The 19,962-nt window shown below is 52.3% G+C and overlaps 1 protein-coding gene across 1 annotated transcript in view; it reads left to right on the top strand.

The window, feature by feature from the left end:
* Positions 1 to 19,962, top strand: part of RAMP1 (receptor activity modifying protein 1) — a 36,579-nt gene that overhangs the window by 9,755 nt on the left and 6,862 nt on the right. The window contains exon 2 of the mRNA XM_028140710.2: positions 1,949 to 2,087. Within this exon, the coding sequence (XP_027996511.1) occupies positions 1,949 to 2,087 (139 nt within the window). The remainder of the gene's footprint in view (positions 1 to 1,948; positions 2,088 to 19,962) is intronic.

Genomic DNA, 19,962 nt, shown 5'->3' with positions numbered 1-19,962 from the left:
TGGTTAAGAGAAGTGAGCTGTTCTCCTGCACCTAAACCACTATGGTTTCAGGCTCCCCAGCAGCCAGCCAGCCTCACCATTCTGGCTCCCCCAAGGCAGGGAGGGAAGTGGGGTCTCCATCCCCAGAGAGCAGGGTCCCACCCTGGGGAGGCAGAGGTGAGAGATGCAGCATTCAGGGGGACCAGCTCAGAGCCCTGCCAGGGTCAAGGCCAGGGACTGGGGAAGGTCCTGCTCTAAGGTGAGCACTGAGGCTGCCAGACAGGGCAGGCCAGTGGGGTAGGGGCAGGGCTGTGCTCTGTGGCCCAGAGGTCGCAGGGAGAAAATGACCAGAATGCACTGGGAGGGACCAGGGACAGGTGGAGGGGACAGCAGCACTCCTGTCCCTCAACACCAGCACTCCCTGCTGGTGACCAGTAGAGGTGCCCTGCCCTGCCCTGGCGGCTGGCTCTGCTGGACCATCTGCCCTTCTAGGAACTTGGGAGCCACGAGCATCCTTGTGACGGTCTGTTCAATGTCGTGTCAGCCGAATGGCTCTGTTCCTTGCTGCAGAGAGCCCTGGCTGAGATGTGTGGTTGTCTTCATTCTCCCTACAACCAGCCCTTCCAGACAGGAGGGGTCCTCCGAGCTCCGGACCTCTGTGGGTCAGTCGCAGGCGCCCGCCTCACGCCCACACAGAATGAAGTTGGGTGTTGCCATCTTGTTCTTTTGACGCATATTAACATGCAGAGCTGCCGGGAGGACGGACATGTATCAGAAACGAGGGGGAGGTGACAGGGTAGCACAAAAGGTCCTCAGAAAAGAAGGAAATGTTCTACCACCCAAATGAGGCGCTGAGGAAGTGGGCTGGGCCGTGAGACCTGAGACTGGGAGGGAGAGCAGATGGAAGAGGAGGAAGGAGGGGGGAGAAGGGGCAGGGGAGGGGGACCTTTGGGTCTGGGGTTTGCAGGGAAAAGCGACCTGGTAGGGAGACAGGGCGGGTCCTGGGGCAGTGAGGGGGTGGGAACCATCAGAGAGGCTGTCCTCGGATGAGGCTGGACGGGTGGCTTAGAGTTCCTTCCTGCATTCGGTGTCTGAGCCTCCTGAGCTACCCAGGAGCCCTGGCACTTCACCTGTCCCACAGGTGGGCTTCCTTAGGGCAGAGGACCAGCACAGCCTGGGGGCCTCACCCCAAAGGAATCTTGGAAGGACACCGCCTGCCTGCCCCACCGAGAGGGGACAAAGCAGACCTTGGGCCTGAAGAGGAAGAGGAGACCTAGGGTGCGGCCCGGGGGTCCCTGGCCGGCCTGCCCCGCCTCCACCCAAGCAGCCTCCAGTGAACTCAATCAGCAGTGCGCTGCTTGACCAACAGTTTTCATTTTTGATCGAGTGTTAATCATGGCAGGAGGGTAGGACACGTCATGCCACAGTTGTCAGCTTATTTATAACCGGTAAAAATCAGACACGGGGCGGGAGCCGGGGCTCCGGGGGGTGGTGAGCCAGTCTGGGCTGGTGGTGCAGCCAGGTCCCCACCTGCCCTGGGACAGCACCCTGTCCTGCTGTGTCCCTACCACCACCACAGGCAATTCCTCCTCCTCGTCACTCAATGGACAGGCCTGGTGGCACCATGGCATCATGGGTGAGGAGCCTGGGTCCAGCGCCAGCAATCATTCTCGCTGCCTCGGTTTCCACATCTGTGAAGTGGAGGCATTGGGGACATGTCAGGAGCTGAGTGAGGATGAAATAGTGCATGCGTGTCAGACCCTGTGCCCGGTACCCCTGCACATCGCACTCTCGGGACAAGTGAGACCCCATGGCAGCCCCCCAGGTGCCTCTGGGATGGGAGCCCTAGATAGATGTGTATGTGTCAGACGGAAGAGCCCGGGCCTGCAGGGAAGGAGGGTGGAAATGCAGGGGAGGGCGGGCGGGGACGAGGCCGGAGGGTAACAGTCCCCACACACTGTCCTTGCAGTGCATCACCTCTTCGTGGCCGCCGCCTGCCGGGACGTCGACCACCATGCCATCTTGCAGGAGGTCTGCCTCCCCCCGTTCAAGGTGGACATGGAGGCCATCGGTAGGACGCTGTGGTGTGACTGGGGCAAGACCATCGCGTGAGTCGAGTGTGTCTCCTGGCGGGAGGGACGTGGCTGGGGGGACCTTGGGGACACAGGGCTTGGTGAGGGTTCTTCACCACAGCCCAGGGTGACGGACAGGCTGTGGTTATGGGTGGGGACGGATGAGGGGGAAGGAGGGGCCAGTGACAGGTAAGTGCAGACAATGAGGGGCAGGAGGTCCGTGATGACCTGGGATCCTGTACAGGGGTCCTCAAGGCAGCAGGAGACGGAGCGTCCGGTTAGGGCCGTGTCCAGCCGTAGATTCCCGTAGCCCATGCAGGTGTCTGGGGACCATGGAGAGCACGGCCCAGTGCCCAGGGGCCTCGTGGCCGAGTCTGGCAGGCACTGGGTTGCAGGGATGTCCCTACTGGTTCCCCTGGTCCCCATGGTCAGGCCAAGGCTGTCCTTCCGCCAGTTCGTGGCTAGGAGCCCCCTGGAGTCACAGGGAGGCTGTCCTTGGAGGGGTGGCCCTGGCACCCCACAGAGGACAGCAGGCACTGAGCCTTCCCTTTCGTGACTCAGTCCTTCTACCAAAACGCCCCTCTTCCCACCCCACGGGGTGCATCCACTGCCTCCCTCTCCCCTCAAAGAGGTCGAGGCTTCTCTGCTCCTGGGCCAGAATCTCTGGAGCCTGAGCAGAACTTGGTGTGAAGAGGCGGGAGCCTTGGGGATGGTGGGGTCCCCTCATTCTTGTCCTTCAAGGTCTCATTTTCTAAACTGAAAAATTAACCGCAGGTGAGAAATTGGGGGCAGGGCAGGGTGTTAAAAATCAGAACCACTTGTTCTTTAGGCAGATTGGCCTGTGCCTGGGCAGAGTGACTTGTTTAGTTTAAGTCAAAGGTTGTCTGTCACTGTGACCCACGGAAGAGGCCGTGCTCTCTCTGGGGCCCCTGGTCGCGTGCCCTGCCCCCGCTCTGTGGGAGTGATCGTGGGTTTGTCAGCCAATTGCAGGCTGTCACCTGGCAGAAGACGGGATAACGCTAGAGATGTTCCCACAGAAGCCGTGGTGACGTTACTCGAAACAGAAGCCACCAGTGGCTAGTTCCAAACAGGAATGATTGTCACTCAGGCCCAGGAGCGTTGTCCGTCACCAGAGCCCAGTGGCGACACAGCCAGAAATAGAAGCATGGGGTGGGGTGAGGGGGCCAGGAAATTCCTTTTATTTAAAAATAAAATCAAGCCTTGGCTGATGTGGCTCAGTTGGTTGAGCGTCATCCCATGCACCGAAAGGTCTCCGGTTTGATTCCTGGTCAGGGCACATGCCCAGATTTTGAATTCAATCTCTGGTGGGGGTGCATGCGGGAGGCAGCCAATTGATGTTTCTATCTCTGTGTGTGTCTCTCTCTCTAAAGTCAATAAAAACCATTTTAAAAAACAGTTTTTTAAAAAAACAAGATAATTGAGGGAGCAAGGAGCAAAAGCTTCTTATTCTAACAGCATCATTATACATTACATAGCATATGTTACATTGCATGACTTGTTGCAGCGTCAGTACATGACAGATGTTGCATTACATGACATGTTACATGACATGACATGTTACATGACATGGCAAAGGGGAAGCAAATGCAGCAGAACTAAGGTTGCTCACCAGCTGACCTTGAGGTGGGAGGTGATCCTGGATTATCTGATGAGTCCACTGTCCTCACAAGTTTCTTAAATTGTCCCAGCTTCAGCCATTAGAGCGCTCTTGTGTCCTTTTGGGGGCAGTTCCTTAGGTGTCACGGAGATGGTCCAGGCTGCTCTTGTACAGTTCCTGCCCCAGCCCTGGAATCAGCCCCTTCTCCAAGAAGCCCTGGCTCCTTTGGTTAAAGAACGGTGTTTAGAAGCCGAGATGGGTAGATAGATTGCTAGATAGATAGATAGTAGATAGATAGATGTAGATACAGGTACAGACATATAGACAATAGATAGAGATATAGACTCAGATATAGATATAGATCACACATATTCATACCAGGGACTTAGATGTAACCAAGGGAACCATGCAAGCATGCTCCATGAGAACGTGGGTGAATTCCCCTTTAAATCTGGTATAGGGAATGCTGTCTATAACAGTATTTATTTCAAGGAATTGTTTTACGAGATGGTGGCGTCTGGCAAGTCCGGTGTGTGTACTGCAGCCTTGAGGCAGAATTTCTTAACTCGGGTGAGGCCCCACCCACATTATCAAAGATCATCTTCTCAAAGCCAACTTACTGTAGCTGTGAGCCATCTCCGGACACCCGAGGCCATGTTTGACTGAGTAACTGGGGACCACGGTGTGGGCAGTTTGACACGGAAAGCAGACCATCCCCTTGGGGTGTCTAGCATCAGAGCTACACTCAAAGGGAGGCTCAGAGAGGTGCCTCTGCCCCTCATCCCCACTCCCCAGCCCCATGTGGCCCATTCTTCCCCACATCCCCACCCACTTGCTGTGTAACCAGTCTTGTTCACTCTGCCTTTCCTTCTTGTATTTCTTTTGCACAAATGAGTAGGTGTAACCATTTTTTCTATATCCCCCTCTTTGTAACATGAAGTACATTATACTATAGACTAGCGTTCCTGTTGCAGGAAAAATCCTGCAATAGGATTTCCTGCTGCACTCTACCCCGCCCCGCCTCCGTTCCTCCCTTCGCCCCCGGCCCCACCTCCGCTCCGCCCTTGTCGCCCGCCCTGCCTTCTCCTCCAGCCCGCCTGCTTTTCCCTTCGCCCCCGGCCCTGACTTCGCTCCTCCCTTCTCCTCCCCCCCCCCCGCCCCCTTGGCTTGCTTGCTTCTTCGAAGCTTTACTCCCTTCTGCAGCTCTTGGCTTCTTTTGACACTGTCTTGATATGCAAATTAGCCGCCATCTTTGTTCAGGTAATTTGCATACTCGTCCTGATTGGTTGGTGGGCGTGGCTTGACTGGTGGGCGTGGCTTAGGTGTAGCGAAGGTTCGGTCAATTTACATATTTGTCTATTATTAGATTAGATTCTCTTCTTGCACTTTTTTTCACCTGACAGTATATCCTATAAATCAGACCTTATCTTTTTTTTTTTAAAGCAGTGTTTTTTATTTTTTTTGTTGTTGTTCTTTTTTTTTTTAATGAATCTTTATTGTTCAGATTACAATTGTTTCTCCTTTTTCCCCACATATCTCCCCACCACCCAGTTCCCACCCCCCCTCTGCCCTTACCTCCCCCCCCCCGCTGTCCTTATCCATAGGTGTATGATTTTTGTCCAGTCTCTTCCCATACTCCCCACACAGACACCCCTTTCCCCCTGAGAATTATCAATCCACTCCCATTCTATGCCTCTGATTCTAATAAGTTTATCAGTTTATTCTGTTCCTCAGATTTTTAATTCACTTGACTTTTAGATTCACTTGTTGATAGATATGTATTTGTTGTTCATAATTTTTATCTTTCTTCTTCTTTTTCCTCTTTTTAAGGAATACCTTTCAGCATTTCATATAATGCTGGTTTGGTGGTGATGAACTCCTTTAGCTTTTTCTTATCTGTGAAGGTCTTTATCTGCCCTTCAATTCTGAATGATAACTTTGCTGGGTAGAGTAGTCTTGGTTGTAGGTTCCTACTATTCATCACTTTGAATATTTCTTGCCACTCCCGTCTGGCCTGCATGGTTTCTGTTGAGAAATTAGCTGATAATCGTATGGGAGCTCCCTTGTAGGTAACGAACTGTTTTTCTCTTGCTGCTTGTAAGATTCTCTCTTTGTCTTTTGCTCTTGGCATTTTAATTATGATGTGTCTTGGTGTAGTCCTCTTTGGATTCCTTTTGTTTGGGGTTCTGTGCGCTTCCTGGACTTGTAAGTCTATTTCTTTCATCAGGTGGGGGAAGTTTTCGTTCATTATTTCTTCAAATAGGTTTTCAGCATCTTGCTCTCTCTCTTCTTCTGGTACCCCCATAATTCTGATGTTGGTTCGCTTGAAGTTGTCCCAGAGGCTTCTTACACTATCTTCAACTTTCTGAATTCTCTTCTCTTCATGCTTCTCTGGAGGAGTGTCCTTGGCCTCTTTGTATTCCAAATCTTTGAGTTGATTCTTGCAATCCTCTAGTCTGCTTTTGGGTCTCTGTATAATATTTTTTATCTCAGTCAGTGTATGTTTAATTTCTAGTTGGTCCTCATGGAATTTATCAGCCTTTTCCATGAAATTCTTGAAAAACCTTATAACCGTAGTTTTGAACTCTATGTCCAATCGCTTATTTTCCTCCATTTCTTTGGTTTGTGATCTGTTTCCTTGCCTTCTCATATTCTCTGCTTCCCTGAGTTGGTAGGGTAGTTTTGTGTACTAGGTGTCCTATTGGTTCAACGGGTCAGCCTCCCAATTACTTGAGGTGGACACTCTTGGTGTACCCTTGTGTACTGTGTGTTCCCCAGCAGGAGCTACAGCAAGGTCTAGTTTTCTCCTCCTTTGCTTGGGCGGTTTTGGAGCAGTCTGACTGGAGCTGCAGTTGGTTAAGCTGCCACAGAACAGGCCATTTATATGTAAAAGCCGCTGTGTGGAGCCTGGGCAGGTTTGTAGAATGTGCGGGGCGGGGCCTCAGGGCGGGGCCTCAGGGCTGGGCGGGGTCTCAGGGCGTCACTAGGCTGGGGCGTGGCCAACGGCGATGGCTGCCGTCAGCCGTCTCTGCCTTTCCACGTTTCCAAGTCCCTGCGCCCCGTGCTCCAGCGCAGTAAACAATGATTGCTGGGCGCACCACCGCAAAAAAGTCACTCTCACTTTCCGACCCGATGGCCGAGAGTCCAGCTTCTCCCCATAGGTGTCTGGGTCCCCCGAGTGTCCCCAGAAACTGGATTTCAGAGTGATCGGGAGCTTGTCTCCCTGCGGGTTGAAGCGCACCCAGCCGCCCGCCGCCGGCCCGATTCGCGTGCCTCCGTACCTCAGCTTTTCAGCGATTGTGCTCCTTTCTGTTCTTAGTTGTCAGTCTTCCACTCAGCCAGCTTTCCCGTGGTTCTGGGTGGTAGACGTTTTTGTCTTTTAGTTGTGTTTTTGAAATTGTTGTGTGAGGCAGCAGATTAGTTGTTTAACTATGCCGCCATCTTGGTTCCTCCTAAAGCCAAATCAGACCTTATCAGTGCATAGCCTTCTCATTCACTCTTACATCTGAGTAATACCCCAATGTGCTCAGTTTTTTAACCACTTTCCTAACAAGGGACACAGGTTTTAACAGTACTTCCCAGTTTTAGGCAGCGTTGGTAGTGTTGAATGAATGACCTTGTGCACGTGCCTTTTGGTGTTGTTGGAACTGTGTCTGCAGGGTCGAGACCTAAAAGTGGGGTTGCTGGGTCTACAGTGAGAGCACGTGTCATTGAGGTCCAACACGTTGCCGCAGGAAGGCTGCACCAGGTTCCTCCCAGCAGCCGGGGGCGGGGGTGGGAGGGGCTGGTTCCCACAGCCTCACCGAGACTGGGTTTCCATACTTCTGAACTTTCACCGTCTGATGAAGGAGAAATGGTCTCTCAGTCGTGCGTTCATTTGCATCTCTCTAATTTATGAGTGGATCTGAACATCTTCCATACGTTAAGGGCCACACATATGCTTTTGAGACTTGACTGTGCCTGTCTTTCCCATTTCCATCCGTTTTCTGGCCCTTTTTAAAGAGTTCATGTTAGAGGAGGCTTCTGGCCTTTGGCTGCAGCATGTGTTACATATTTTCTCCCAGTTAGTCAGTTGTTTTTCGACTCTTTGGTATTTTCGTTGCCACATTATTTTGTTCCTCGGTCCTGTGCACCAATCTCTCGTCACCTCTGGATTGGAGTCATAGTTGAAAGGCCTTTCTCTACACCCAGGTTCAAGAGGAAGCCACCCACATTTTCTTCTCGAGCTCGTGTGGTTTTGGTGTCCCAGCTGAGGCCTGGGCCTGCCAGGAGCTTACCCTGCTGTGCAGTGTGAACTCTGAGGCCGGCTGTCTTTCCCCAGAGGCTCCGCACACTTGTCCTGTTTATTCAAAAGCCCATCACGCCCCGGTTTTTGTTTCCGAGTCCATCTTTGTTCTGCACTGAGCCGCCCTGTGCACCTTTACACACAGTCCCTTTCAAACTTCCTCACGTTCCCTGCATCTGCAACATGGCTTTCTCCTCCGGAACCAGCCATGGGTCTGCCCCGCCTACTCAGTTTACTTAGTTACCACTTACCTCGTTCCAAGATGGTCAGTTCGCAAAGCTGGCATTTCCTGAGCACGTACTATGTGCGGGGCATAAGCTCCAGACATACGTTACCTCCTTTAAGTACGAGGCAGCCTCAGGAGGAGTCAGAACTATCGTCACCCCCACTTCATCTGCCCAGGGTCACAGCGGGTTAGGGGTCTTTGAATCCGAAGTCCCAGCTCTGACACTCCCCAAAGGTGAGAGGTGGTTCCCCTGACTCTCAGGAGGTGTGGGGATGCCCTGTCTTTATATCAGTGTGGCTCTCTGCGAAGTGGGTGCTGGCCTCCGCTGGCTGCCTCAGCCCCTGCCAAGGACCACCAGGCTGGTGAGGGCCACTTGCATTGGGATACGAAGCCTGCCTGGCGCTCGAACCCTGGGCTAACCATCCAGGGTCTTGGGCTTTTGGCGGGGACAGGATGGTCCAAATGACTGGAAGGAAGATGAAGAGAAGAGGCCCGAAAGGAGGCCCAGCGAGCGGTGGAGGAGCCGCCTGAATGGGCGGGAGGGCGTGGCCATGTTAGGAGCACAGTGTCCAACAGGGGAGCAGGGCCCCTAAGTGGGGGACGGACAGGCAGAGAACCAGACAGTGGGGCTGGAGGACGGCGAGGCAGGCAGATGCCAGACAAAGGGCGCATGTGCTGGGGAAGACCCTGCCGGAGCCAAGTGCAGTTAAGGCTGTGGGGGTGGGAGGCAGCAGCCCAGCAAGCAGAAGTGGACAGCTGTTAGGACCTGGGGCTCAGGACAGGCTGAGGGTGAGGGCAGGAACTCCAGAGCCAGGGCCACCCAGTGCCTGCTGCTTGAGGTCGTCGCTGTCCCAGGGCTGGGCTGGGCTGCAGTGGCCCTGGAAACGCCAGAAGGAAGCTTCTGGTTTAACAACAGCTGCCCGTCAGAGGAGACTTACCTTCCCACTAAGTGGCACGGATAAATGAGAGCCAGGTGACTTCTGCAGGTGCATGGGGAGGGGAGAAGCTCCCCTGTGGGGCGCGGAGGGGCTGCTGGGGCCACACGGCTCTACCTCCTACGTCAAACCGGACAGAGGGGGCCCGTGACTGCCCCGCCCCCCTTGGGACATGGCTCAGCAGTGTGGGCTTATTCCGTTCTCCTGAGCAGCACTGGGCATCGTTGCTCGGAGGTAGAAATACCTCCAGTGAAAGCAAGGGCTGGTGAGAGCACTCGGGCCGTGTTCCAACGCGAGGACGGTGGACACCCTTGAGTGACCTGCCATGGGACGGAGGGCCTGCTGGCTTTTGCATTGGGAGGTTTGTCACCGTCACTGCGCACCCAGTGACGGGAGTCCAGCGTGGTTCCTTGTTGAAATGGGTGCCGGGCTCTCCCGCAGCCCTGGACGGAGGCCCTGGTCATGAGCCTGGCTCCAGGTCTCCTCTTGAGCCCTTTTCTATCTGCCCTTCGCTGCCCAGGTCCCTGCACCAGGTCGCTGCAGGGCAAGGGTTCAGCAGGGTGGGTCGGCTCTGTGCACCAGACGAGTCATCATGTCCGGGGTGAGCTCATTCACTGCAGCCCGGGTTTGCTAATGGAAATTTAACGTAATTGAATGTATTAACTGGGAATACAATCTAATTTGGGGAGCTGTGGAGATTAAGGAACAATGTGTCATCCAGACTCTCATGTCCAGAAACCTCCCTGTGGGTGTCAGGAGGAGAGAAAGAGCGGAACAAGGAAAGAGAAGAATCTCAAAAATGGGAACTCAGCGAGGAGATGGTTGGTTTTAAAGTGACCACATATCGGGGTTTTCTCCCCAAGACAGGAAATGCGGGGTGATTTAGAGATGGGCGGCCCGGCGGCTCCTCCTCTTCCTGCCCAGCTGCGGGCTCGGAGGCGCCACCCCGGGCAGGAACCCTGTCAGAGGCAGCCCAGTCTTCAGCGTTCAGTGAGCCCCAAAGAGCCCACCTTTCCCTCCGCGCCTTCCTGGTGCCCCCCTTCTCTCGACCCTGAAGCTCCCGGGCTTGTCAGTGCTGCCGCGTGGCCTCAGCTCCGAAGCTTTGGTCACACTGTGCAGGGTTCCCGGGCCCAGGTCTCCACGGCCTGCTGCCTGGGGACTGCCTCCGCCCAGCTCACCCCAAGCTGGGCCGTGAAGAGCCCCCCAGCCTGGCCCGAGGAACGGCCAGTTACGAGGCGGCGAGTCTGCACAGGGCGTCAATGGAAGGACCCAGAACTAAGTGCAGCGTGCTGGCTCCAGAGCAGTTACCTCTGTCGTGAGCACCAAGCCTGACGCTGTTTCCAGATGCCTGTTCACTGAGGCGGGGTCTCAGTGTTCTTTGTGTCCCTGTCAAGAGTCAAGTCCGGAAATTGGTCAGAACTCAGCAGCATCTTTGCAACAGCTGCTTTGGTTTGAATTCCAACAGGAACTGAGAGGGAGGCATCTTCTTCAACCACGGTGGTCCCCCTGGGGCAGTGGCTGTCACCCTCCCCGGGTCCTGCTGTGCTCAGCCCCCCCTCCCCAGGTCTCAGCATGGGCCATGACCGGTGCTCAGCAGGCTGGGCCCCAGAGCTCCGCCCAAGCGTGGCCCCTGCCCCACAGGGACACCTGCCTGCGGCTCCTTCGCGGGTTTGCTCCTCCAGGCATCTGCCTTGGAACCAGCCCTGAGCCCACGAGTGCTTGGGCCACATTCTTGTCGGGAGGTTCTGGTGCTGACACCCACTCTCCACCCCAGTGCGCACCTGGAAGGAGGATCCTCCTGGGGTCTCCAGAGCCCAGGCTCACACCCTCAGTCCCAGGTGCACAGAAATCTGGTGGCTGACCTTGGCCTCTTAGGTGTTCAGGGAGGGGCTAGGACAGCTACCCACACGCCCTGTGCAGGCTGGTGTGCGGAGGACCTCACTCCAGCCCCTTCCAGGAAGGGTGCTCCCAGCTTGCAGGAGGAGTCAGAGCGGTAGGTCCTCCGATTACTCCCAGCCCCGCCCAGTGCCAGCTCCATGGTCACCCCTCCAGAAAGTGCCCCCTTGCTGTGTCCCTCTTGCTGGGGAGCTGTCTTTCTTTTGCGGGGGGTTGGCGGCCCTTGGGGCAGCCGCAGCCCTTCAGTTGGGGTTGGCCTGGAAGTGGCATTCCTGCCCCACGGTGAGTTCTGAGCATGATCCCCAGAGAGTCTGTGGATGCCCACCTGCTGAGCTGGGGGGGGTTGGAGGATGAACCCTATTTCCCTTTTTCAGAAATGCTCTGCAGAGACCTACAGCCAGGAACCCTTTGTGGTGGGGGGACACTGGAAGCCAGGGGGAAGGTGCAAGCTCCCCTTTTCCACGCCCAAGGGCTTCAGCTTCCCTTTATCCCCAGTGCTGTGTGTCTCCCTGGCCCTGGGAGAGGACAGACACTGCCCCAGACACATTGGGAACTGCGCTCAAGCCTGCCGGGATGTCTTTTCCCATCAGATTACTAACTGCCCTGTTTTGCAATTTTGCAACCTCAGTTTGGGGATGAAATCAAGCCTCCGCGTCAGAATGTAAAAGGTCAGAAGCAAGCGGCACTAAGCAGATCCTGGCACGAGTAGAAGGAAGAGCAGGCAGGTGGACCACATCCTGGTGACGAGGGGGAGGCTCTGCACAGCGCCTTCCGCTCCCAGCCCCCTCGTGGACACACTGCTGCCACCCTGCCCCCAGCAGCATGGAAACCCCAGAGCTGTCCAGGCTACGCACACGGGACTTCACTGTCCAGGGAGGCAGGTCAGGCGTGCTCACGCGTCGAAGTTGCCCTCCTGGGACTGTCCCAGGGAAAGGGCAGGGCAGCAGGTGGTGGCACAGAAGGCAGTGGTGATGAAGCTGTGCTCTGGTGTGCAGCGTCTCTGTGTTGTGGTTTGTGTGCGGTGGGGTCAGCCAGGTAGGGGACGAGAGCAGATGCCCCTCCTCAGGCTGACCTTCGGCCCAGCACTCCTCCTGCTCAATAAGGCCGTTCCAGCCTCTCCCAGGACCCATCCTTCCATGGGTGGCCCTCTCCCAAGCACACGGGGCCAGGGACACTCTTGTCCTCTTGGGGGAAGCCTTCCCCCTGCAGTCTGTGGACACCTTTCCCCCCAGGGTCTTCTGAGACTTAAGCCTGGACACTGTGCACAGCTCCTGGGCCAGGTGTGTCTTAGGTCCGAGCTCCCTCTTCTCCTGGCTTCTTGTCTCAGTGAAAACAGGGAGAACACGCCTTCTTACAAATACACTCCTTATGGGTAGAAAGGCAAGGTGAGTTTGCCTTCACAGCCGGGGCCAGGAGTGGACAGCCAGCTCCCGGGCAGGAAGGCCACTGAAGGGGTCCTGATTTCTCAGTCCGACTTATGTTCAGCCCCTCCCAGGCTTTGCCATTGTAAATGAACTGCAGTGCATGTAGCTGACTGCTTTTTTGGACTCGTTCATTGAAGAATTCTTGCCAAGGGACCTACATAGCACAGGCCGTGAACATCCCAGGGTTCTTAGAGGTTTTGCCCAGTTGCCCTTTCGAAGAATTTTACGAAGTTTTATGACCAGAAACCCATGGAAATGTTTCTTTCGTTCGTGGGTCCATGAGCACTGAGTTTGTCGAGGTGGGTTTCTTGCAGGCTGAAATGAGAGCTCCTGTTTTGGCCTCATCTGCCCGCCTTGGCTGTTAGGAAGGTCGAACTGCTTTCTCCTGCAGCTGTTGGAACTTGTTTTTTTCTGGAGTGCAGATCACCTGCTCATAACCTTTGCTATCTGTCTCCTGAGTCATTGGGGGTATTTTTCATCTTCTTTTACAAACTCTTAGATATTGTAGAGATGAGTCATTTGTCATGTTGCTCCGTCTTCTCTTCATGTGTCACTCGTGTCTGTTTTAGTGATGCTTGCTTTTCGTGCTTTAGCTCCTTAGTGATTCGGTTTTGGCGCGCTGCCTCCTCACTCCTCGGGTCTGTGATTTGGTCACAGGGCTGTCTGCTCCACAGATCCAGTAGTTGCAATTGTGAGAGTCATATGGCCACAATATTATGTTCTGTTCCTACTTAGTTGCCCTGTGTTTTAGAATAATGTTTATCTCCTTAACATTGTGCATAGTTACATTAAGACAAGAATTAGAATTTATTTCCTCCCTACCTCAATTATCCTAACATATGTTAAATGATATTTCCTACGTTCATTGTCATGTTATGCTTAGTTTAACACATAATGCATTAGAGTCTATTTCTATTTCTGTCTAATTCCCACCCAAACAACATGCATCCGCTGTGTGTTACTCAGCTCATTCCTGTGTTTCCAGGCTTTGTGTACTCAATAATGGGCTATTAGATTCTCTAATTCTAATTATATTCTTACTAGTGGCCCGATGCACGAATTTGTGCACATTGAAAGGAAATTAATTAGAAGAAATATTTTAATATCGCTATTTGCCCTTTCTCTATAATAGAAATGTCAGAGATGAAAGAAAATTAGTAAAATGTACATGAAAATAATATATAAATTGATTAATAAATAAACAATAACAACATGATATAACAACGAATGTTTTCCATGAAATTTTTACTATCAGGATCTTCGTTTATCATTAATTTTTTAAATATGCCGGGTATTCTGGAAAATTTATATCATTTGGACAAACTTTGCCTTTGCTACAACATCGAGTAAATTTTCCATCAGATGGTTTTTCATTGGAGAAATTTAGGGATAGGCAAAATTGACATGTAATAGTCATTCCACCACAACTGTGTTCGATAATTGCGTCGTCATTTACCACATTTTCGCTATGTAGGCAGTTCCTACCAGTATTGGTAGTAGTTGTCAATGACTGTTCTTCAGACATATTCTGTCAACAACATCACTTTCTTTCTGTTTCAGAGGTACACTGTGGCAATGGTTGGTCTTCAGGCATATTCTGTCGACAATTTTGGCTTCGAATGTCAACAAAAACGTGATGTCGTTACCCAGCACCCACAGCTACTGTTTTCAGGCTGGGCTGGGCTGGGCTGTGGGCCACATTTTGCACCATGGGGTCTTGGCAGTGTTGGCTACGATTTGGTGGGGTGTTGCTCTGGGGTGGTGGTGGGGCCTGTGTCCCACTTGGGGGAAGCCAAGTGTTGCTTTTTGGGCACCAGGTTTCTCTGTGCGCATCACGGCAGCTCCTGTGTTGAGCATCAGCCCCCTGGTGGTCAGTGCACATCATAGCAACCAGTTGGACGGTCAGACATTTAGCATATTAGCCTTTTATATATATACTAGAGGCCCGGTGCACGAAATTCGTGCACGGAGGGGGGGTGTCCCTCAGCCCAGCCTGTACCCTCTCCAATCTGGGACCCCTTGAGGTGGGATTGGGCCTAAACTGGCAGTCGGACATCCCTCTCACAATCCAGGACTGCTGGCTCCCAACTGCTCACCTGCCTGCCTTCCTGATTGCCCCTAACTGCTTCTGCCTGCCAGCCTGATCACCCCCTAACCACTCTGCTGCCAGCCTGATTGATGCCTAACTGCTCCCCTGACAGCCTGTTTGCCCCCAACTTCCCTCCTCTGCCAGCCTGGTCACCCCTAACTGCCCTCCCCTGCAGGGTTGATCGCCTCCAACTGCCCTCCCTTGCAGGCCTGGTCCCTCTCAACTGCCCTCCCTTGCAGGCCTGGTGCCTCCCAACTGCCCTCCCCTGCTGGCCATCTTGTGGTGGCTATCTTGTGTCCACATGGGGGCAGGATCTTTGACCACAAGGGGGCAGCCATATTGTGTGTTGGAGTGATGGTCAATCTGCATATTACTCTTTTATTAGATAGGATAGATAATTTCTAGTATCTTTTTCCAACAGGTTGTTATGTATATATATTCTGCTGTTTTTATAGCATTTAGATTCCATGTTATGCTGCTGCTATCAACTGTGAAATATCATTAAATGTCTCCTTAATCACGTTTAATATTTTTTTGTTTTGCTATTCTTTGCTTCATATTAACATTGAAATCCCAGTATTTTAACTACTTGAAGTTAACCCTTAATTCTTTTGAATCTTCGAAGGTAATTCTGTGTTAATTATCTCTCTCAGAAACTGCTATGTTGTTTTATTGTTTCATCTGGAGAGTGCTGAGCCTTGTAACAAAGGAAATTATATTGTATTTGTTCTTTATTTTCAATCTTTAGGCATTCTGTTTGGGATCTTGATTTTTATCTTTCCACACTGTTTCCCCCCCCCCCCACCCCTCTTTTCTCCCTCCTGTTAAAACATGATGTGTTTGCCTTTATCTTTTAAATGAGGTTAACATATTGGCACACCCTTTTCACTCACTCACCCTGAAATGTGAAACACGGGTGTTCTGACTCCTGTGTTGGTTTCCTTACACTGTGAAACCACATGCTTGGCCCTCGATGAAAGAGCAGGACTGTCTCTCTCAACCCCCATCCCCACCCCATCTCCTCACTGATTTTAGTTCATGTTCTAAAACCTGCTCTTCCTTCTGTGGCCTATTTTGGTTTATTTCTTACACTGCACTGTTCTGCTTGTATCAGTAACAACCCTTGGGCCCATAGGGCTCGGTCACTTATCTTTACAAATAGGCTGATAACTCAAGCTTCTCTTATTATTGTTATCATCATCTTTCCCTTTGACATGTAGCTTTTAAATTCAGGCAACTATTCCGAAGTAGAACCTAGAAATAAGCCATGCAATTAATGCCTTCCCAGAATTCAGACATTTTTTACAGAGCTTTTCATTGCCTTTGTAGCTGAGTGACAGCTCAGCAGGATGCTAAGTACACTGAGTGGCCAGATTATTATGATCTCTGAACACATAATAATCTGGCCACTCAGTGTGTGTGAGTGTGGTGCATGAATTCGTGCATGGGTGGGGTCCGGCCAGCCTGGCCAGGGGGAGGGGATATGGGCGGTTGGCCAGCCTGCCTGCTGGTCGAACTCCTGGTCGAGGGGATAAATTGCATATTAGCCTTTTATTATATAGGATATACACTGAGTGGCCAGATTATTATGCGTTCAGAGATCATAATAATCTGACCACTCAGTGTATATGCTGAACAACCTCGATTTCTGGAGTTTGTGTGGCTGTTGTTCGATTATCTCGGAGTTTTTATTATGTTATCAGGGACCCAGAGGAGACTGACTTATTTTGTAAATATGACCTCCTCCTTACTGGTGTGGTCGCTTGGAGGTTGCTAGAGCCAGGGGACTGGAAAGGGACTGGACGATGAAGGTGTGGGGCAGGCAGGACCTGGCCGAGACTGTGACTGTGTGGGGCGGAGGGGAGGGTGTTTCCTGTGGGCAGCTCTCAAGATACATGTCCTCAGACCCTGGGCAGCCAGGACCTTCTGGGACTGACTGCTGCCTCACCCCACCCCTCCAGTTTGTCTCAAGCAGGGGGGAGTCCTGGAAGCCAGGTGTATCTGAGGTTCGGCAGGGTCCCTGTGACACTTATTTCTCTGTGTCTTCACCATCCTGATGCCCTGGGGCTGCTCCCCAATCCAGGCTTGAGTCCCAGGATGGTTTTGAATCACAGAGAAACCCCCACGGATGTCTGGAAGGTTCTCCCTTACTGGATGGACAGGTGTTCACAGGAAGGCCGGGGCAGGGGGGGGGGAAGGGTGGCCTGCTCCTGCCACTGTCTTGGCCATGGTCCTTCTCCTTTGGAAAGTTTAGTGAGGGCACCTTGGCACCTCGAAGGAGTTCAGAACCAGATTTAACTTTGGCTCAGCAGCTGCTGCCTGAGGACTGAATTGGTGCTGGGCCAGTGGTGTGTCCACTGAGTAGCCCCTCGTGTTCCTGGGGGGTGAGCCCCAACAGTGGGTGAGGATCGGCTCCCAGCTCCAGCCCTCCACCTGCTGTCAGGGCTGCCCCTCAGGAACCGGGTGAGAGACTGCCCTGTTGGCTGGCATGACCTTCTGCTCAGGGGAAGCTGTCGGGCACAGCAAAGCCACAGCCACTGTCCCCTCTCCTGGTAACATAGTGAGATGCCCTGGGAGAGTGCCACCCTGCCCAGAGGTCACCTTCATGGGTTTCAGGCTGCCCGCTGTGCCAGCGTAGCCAGCAACCTCACAGCCTCCGCTGCCTCAGGAGGGCCCCAGGGTCCCTGCGGAATCCAATGGGATCAGGGAGGCAGGTTGCCAGGCAGGGCGGCGGAGAGCAGTGGCCTGATGGGGGGACTGAGGGTGCTCTGCAGAAGAAAGCCCTCCTTCCAGCCCCCAGGGCGGCTTGTAAGGGTAGTGTCCCCAGGGTGCTAGTGTCCAAATATAGTGCCTGGCTGTCATGCCCAATCCTTGAACTTGGACACGTGTGCACACCCATGTCCGGGTGAGGGTGGGGGCCCTGGGCCCAGGGGGAGCCCTAGACCTGGATGTCCTCACAGGGCATTGTGGTGAGGCCAGCCCACAGTGGGCGCAGCTGGGTGATCAGCCATGGTTCCCTGTCATCTCAGAGCCCAGGGCTGGGATGACTACAGGCACAGACCCCCACCTCCGAGTGCCTGGAAGGAGGACACCCCGTGTCCGTTTTCTGTCGTCCAAGAGTGGCGGTGTTTTGTCCAAGAGTGGCAGTTTTCCCGCGTCTCCCCAGTCGAGAGCTCTGTGAGAAACTGCTCTCTCCTCCCCAGCAGTGACACACCAGCCCTGCCACTGGTCTTCCTCCTCTTACCTCTATCCTCTCTGCTTTAGCATGTTCTTCCTTTTCAGAGAGAGAGAGAGAGAAAGAGAGAGAGAGAGAGAGAGAGAGAGAGACCACCTTGCTCAGCCAGAGCCCCCTGGTCCAATACAGTGGAGGCAGGGAGCCGGTTGCAAAGCCCTGGGTGGAATTTACCTGCGCCATCCAGCGGGTGTACCTGAAGCCTGCTGTGTTGTTGGGTATTTATTGGTGCACATGCATGCTGGGATTCCACAGATAGGGTGGAGCCCGCAGTTCCCCTGTGCTTTTTATCTTTTTTGCAAAGGTGTCAGAAGTTCCTGTTCTGTGACTTAAGGAGATGAGCTGTAGTGGGAACGTTGGAGAAACCTTAAAGTATGCGTTTCTGTGCACGCACTCCAGTGGCCAGCCCTGGGCCAGCAGAGATGCGCACGGCTTCGTCCGCGGTCTCATCAGATTTCCAGCCTGATCAGATCTCTCGGTCCTGCGGTTTAGGGAGGGCTTGATTGCACAATATCCACCCCACACACACTCCCGCTGCAGGTCCAGGGGTGAGGAATGAGTTCCAGGTGCACAGCGGCTGGTATACTCGCCCACGCCTGGGGCAGTGTCCTAGACTGAAGTGTTTTTAATCAGTTAGCAAGACTTCCTTTTACATTCCCTGAGGTGTCTAAAACAAAAGCTGCCCTGTCTGGTGCAGCCTGACAGCTCACACAGGCGAGGCTGCGTGGGAAATGGCAACCACTCGCAGGGCTGCCTGCTCAGAGGCCCTCCGTGGAGGTTGGATGGCCTGGCACGCTCACTCTGAGCCCCACGCAGGCCAGGCCACCATGTGGCTTTCTGTCACCAGAGGAAGTGGCCGGGTGAGCTGACTGCCCCGCCCTGCTTTGGAAAAGCTCCTCTGTGACTATTTTGGAAATCCTGGTTGGGAGGCCTGACACCCAAGTCGGAAATCAGGTGGTAGAACACAGACCTGGACTCCTGGAAATTAAATAAGCAGATTCCTGGCTGTAATGAAAATGCCTCTAGGGCTCCAGGAATAAATGTGGTGTTTGCAATGGGTTTGAGAGATTTTTGTCACATTACGAACTTCTTCCTGATTTACAAGGTTGTTTCTTTTATACAGAGAGGAAGGGAAAGTGACAGAGAGTTAAACATCGATGGGAGAGAAACATCGATCAGCTGCCTCCTGCACACCTCCTACTGGGGTTGTGCCAGCAACCAAGGTACATGCCCTTGACCAGAATCGAACCTGGGACCCTTCAGTCCGCAGGACAATGCTCTATCCACTGAGCCAAACCGGTTGGAGCAAGGCTGTTTCTTTTTTATCGGAAATGTTGAATTTTATCAAATGCCTTCTCAACCTGTATTGAAATGATTGTGTGTTTTTTGCTTTGACATGATGAAATGGGCTTTGACAGTCACAGGTTTAAAGCATTCCTGAAATAAACCTACTTTAAAGTGTTCTGTATGGAGAGCTTAAGTTTGCTAATAGTTTTCATAGGACATTTGTGTCTATTTTTAAGTGACAGTGGAGTACATCTGTTACGCCGAGGCACGTGGGCATGCTGTCTTCAGAGGAGAGAGAGAGAGAGAGAGAGAGAGAGAGAGAGAGAGAGAGAGAGAGAGAGAGAAAGAGAAATCGATTTGTTGTTGAACTTATTTATGCATTCATTGATTGATTCTTATATGTGCCCTGACTAAGGATTGAACCCACAACCTTGGTGTATCGGGACAACACTCTAATCAACTGAGCTACCTGGCCAGGGCTTGGTTAACTTTTTTAAAAAAACTGGGAAGCTCACTTTTTTTTTTTTTTCTATAATCCTAAGAATTGGGAAGAACTGCCTGGATCTGCTGCCTTTTGAGATTGTAATTTTTAAATAGCATTTCCCTTTTTTACAGATTTTCTGCTTTTTAAGTCAATACTTGATAGTTTATAGTTTCCCCAAAAGTATCCCAATTTAAAAATTTTCCAATTTTTAACATAAATTTTTTGCATATTAATCTCTCATACTTTTTCTCATTTCCTATCTGTGGTTTTGTATATTGATGTTTTCTGTGTTTTTTCTGGATTAGACTCTCCAGAAATGTGTCCATTTCATCATACCTATTTTTCTGAAGAATCCGCTATTGAATTTACTTATTCTCCTGGGTTTTTTTTTTTTTTTAATAAAATCAATAAATATTAGTTTTTAATCTTTTTAAA

Source organism: Eptesicus fuscus, chromosome 11 (genome assembly GCF_027574615.1).
Source record: "Eptesicus fuscus isolate TK198812 chromosome 11, DD_ASM_mEF_20220401, whole genome shotgun sequence".
NCBI classification, from domain to species: Eukaryota; Metazoa; Chordata; class Mammalia; order Chiroptera; family Vespertilionidae; genus Eptesicus; species Eptesicus fuscus.
This window is presented reverse-complemented; position numbering and strand designations above follow the sequence as displayed.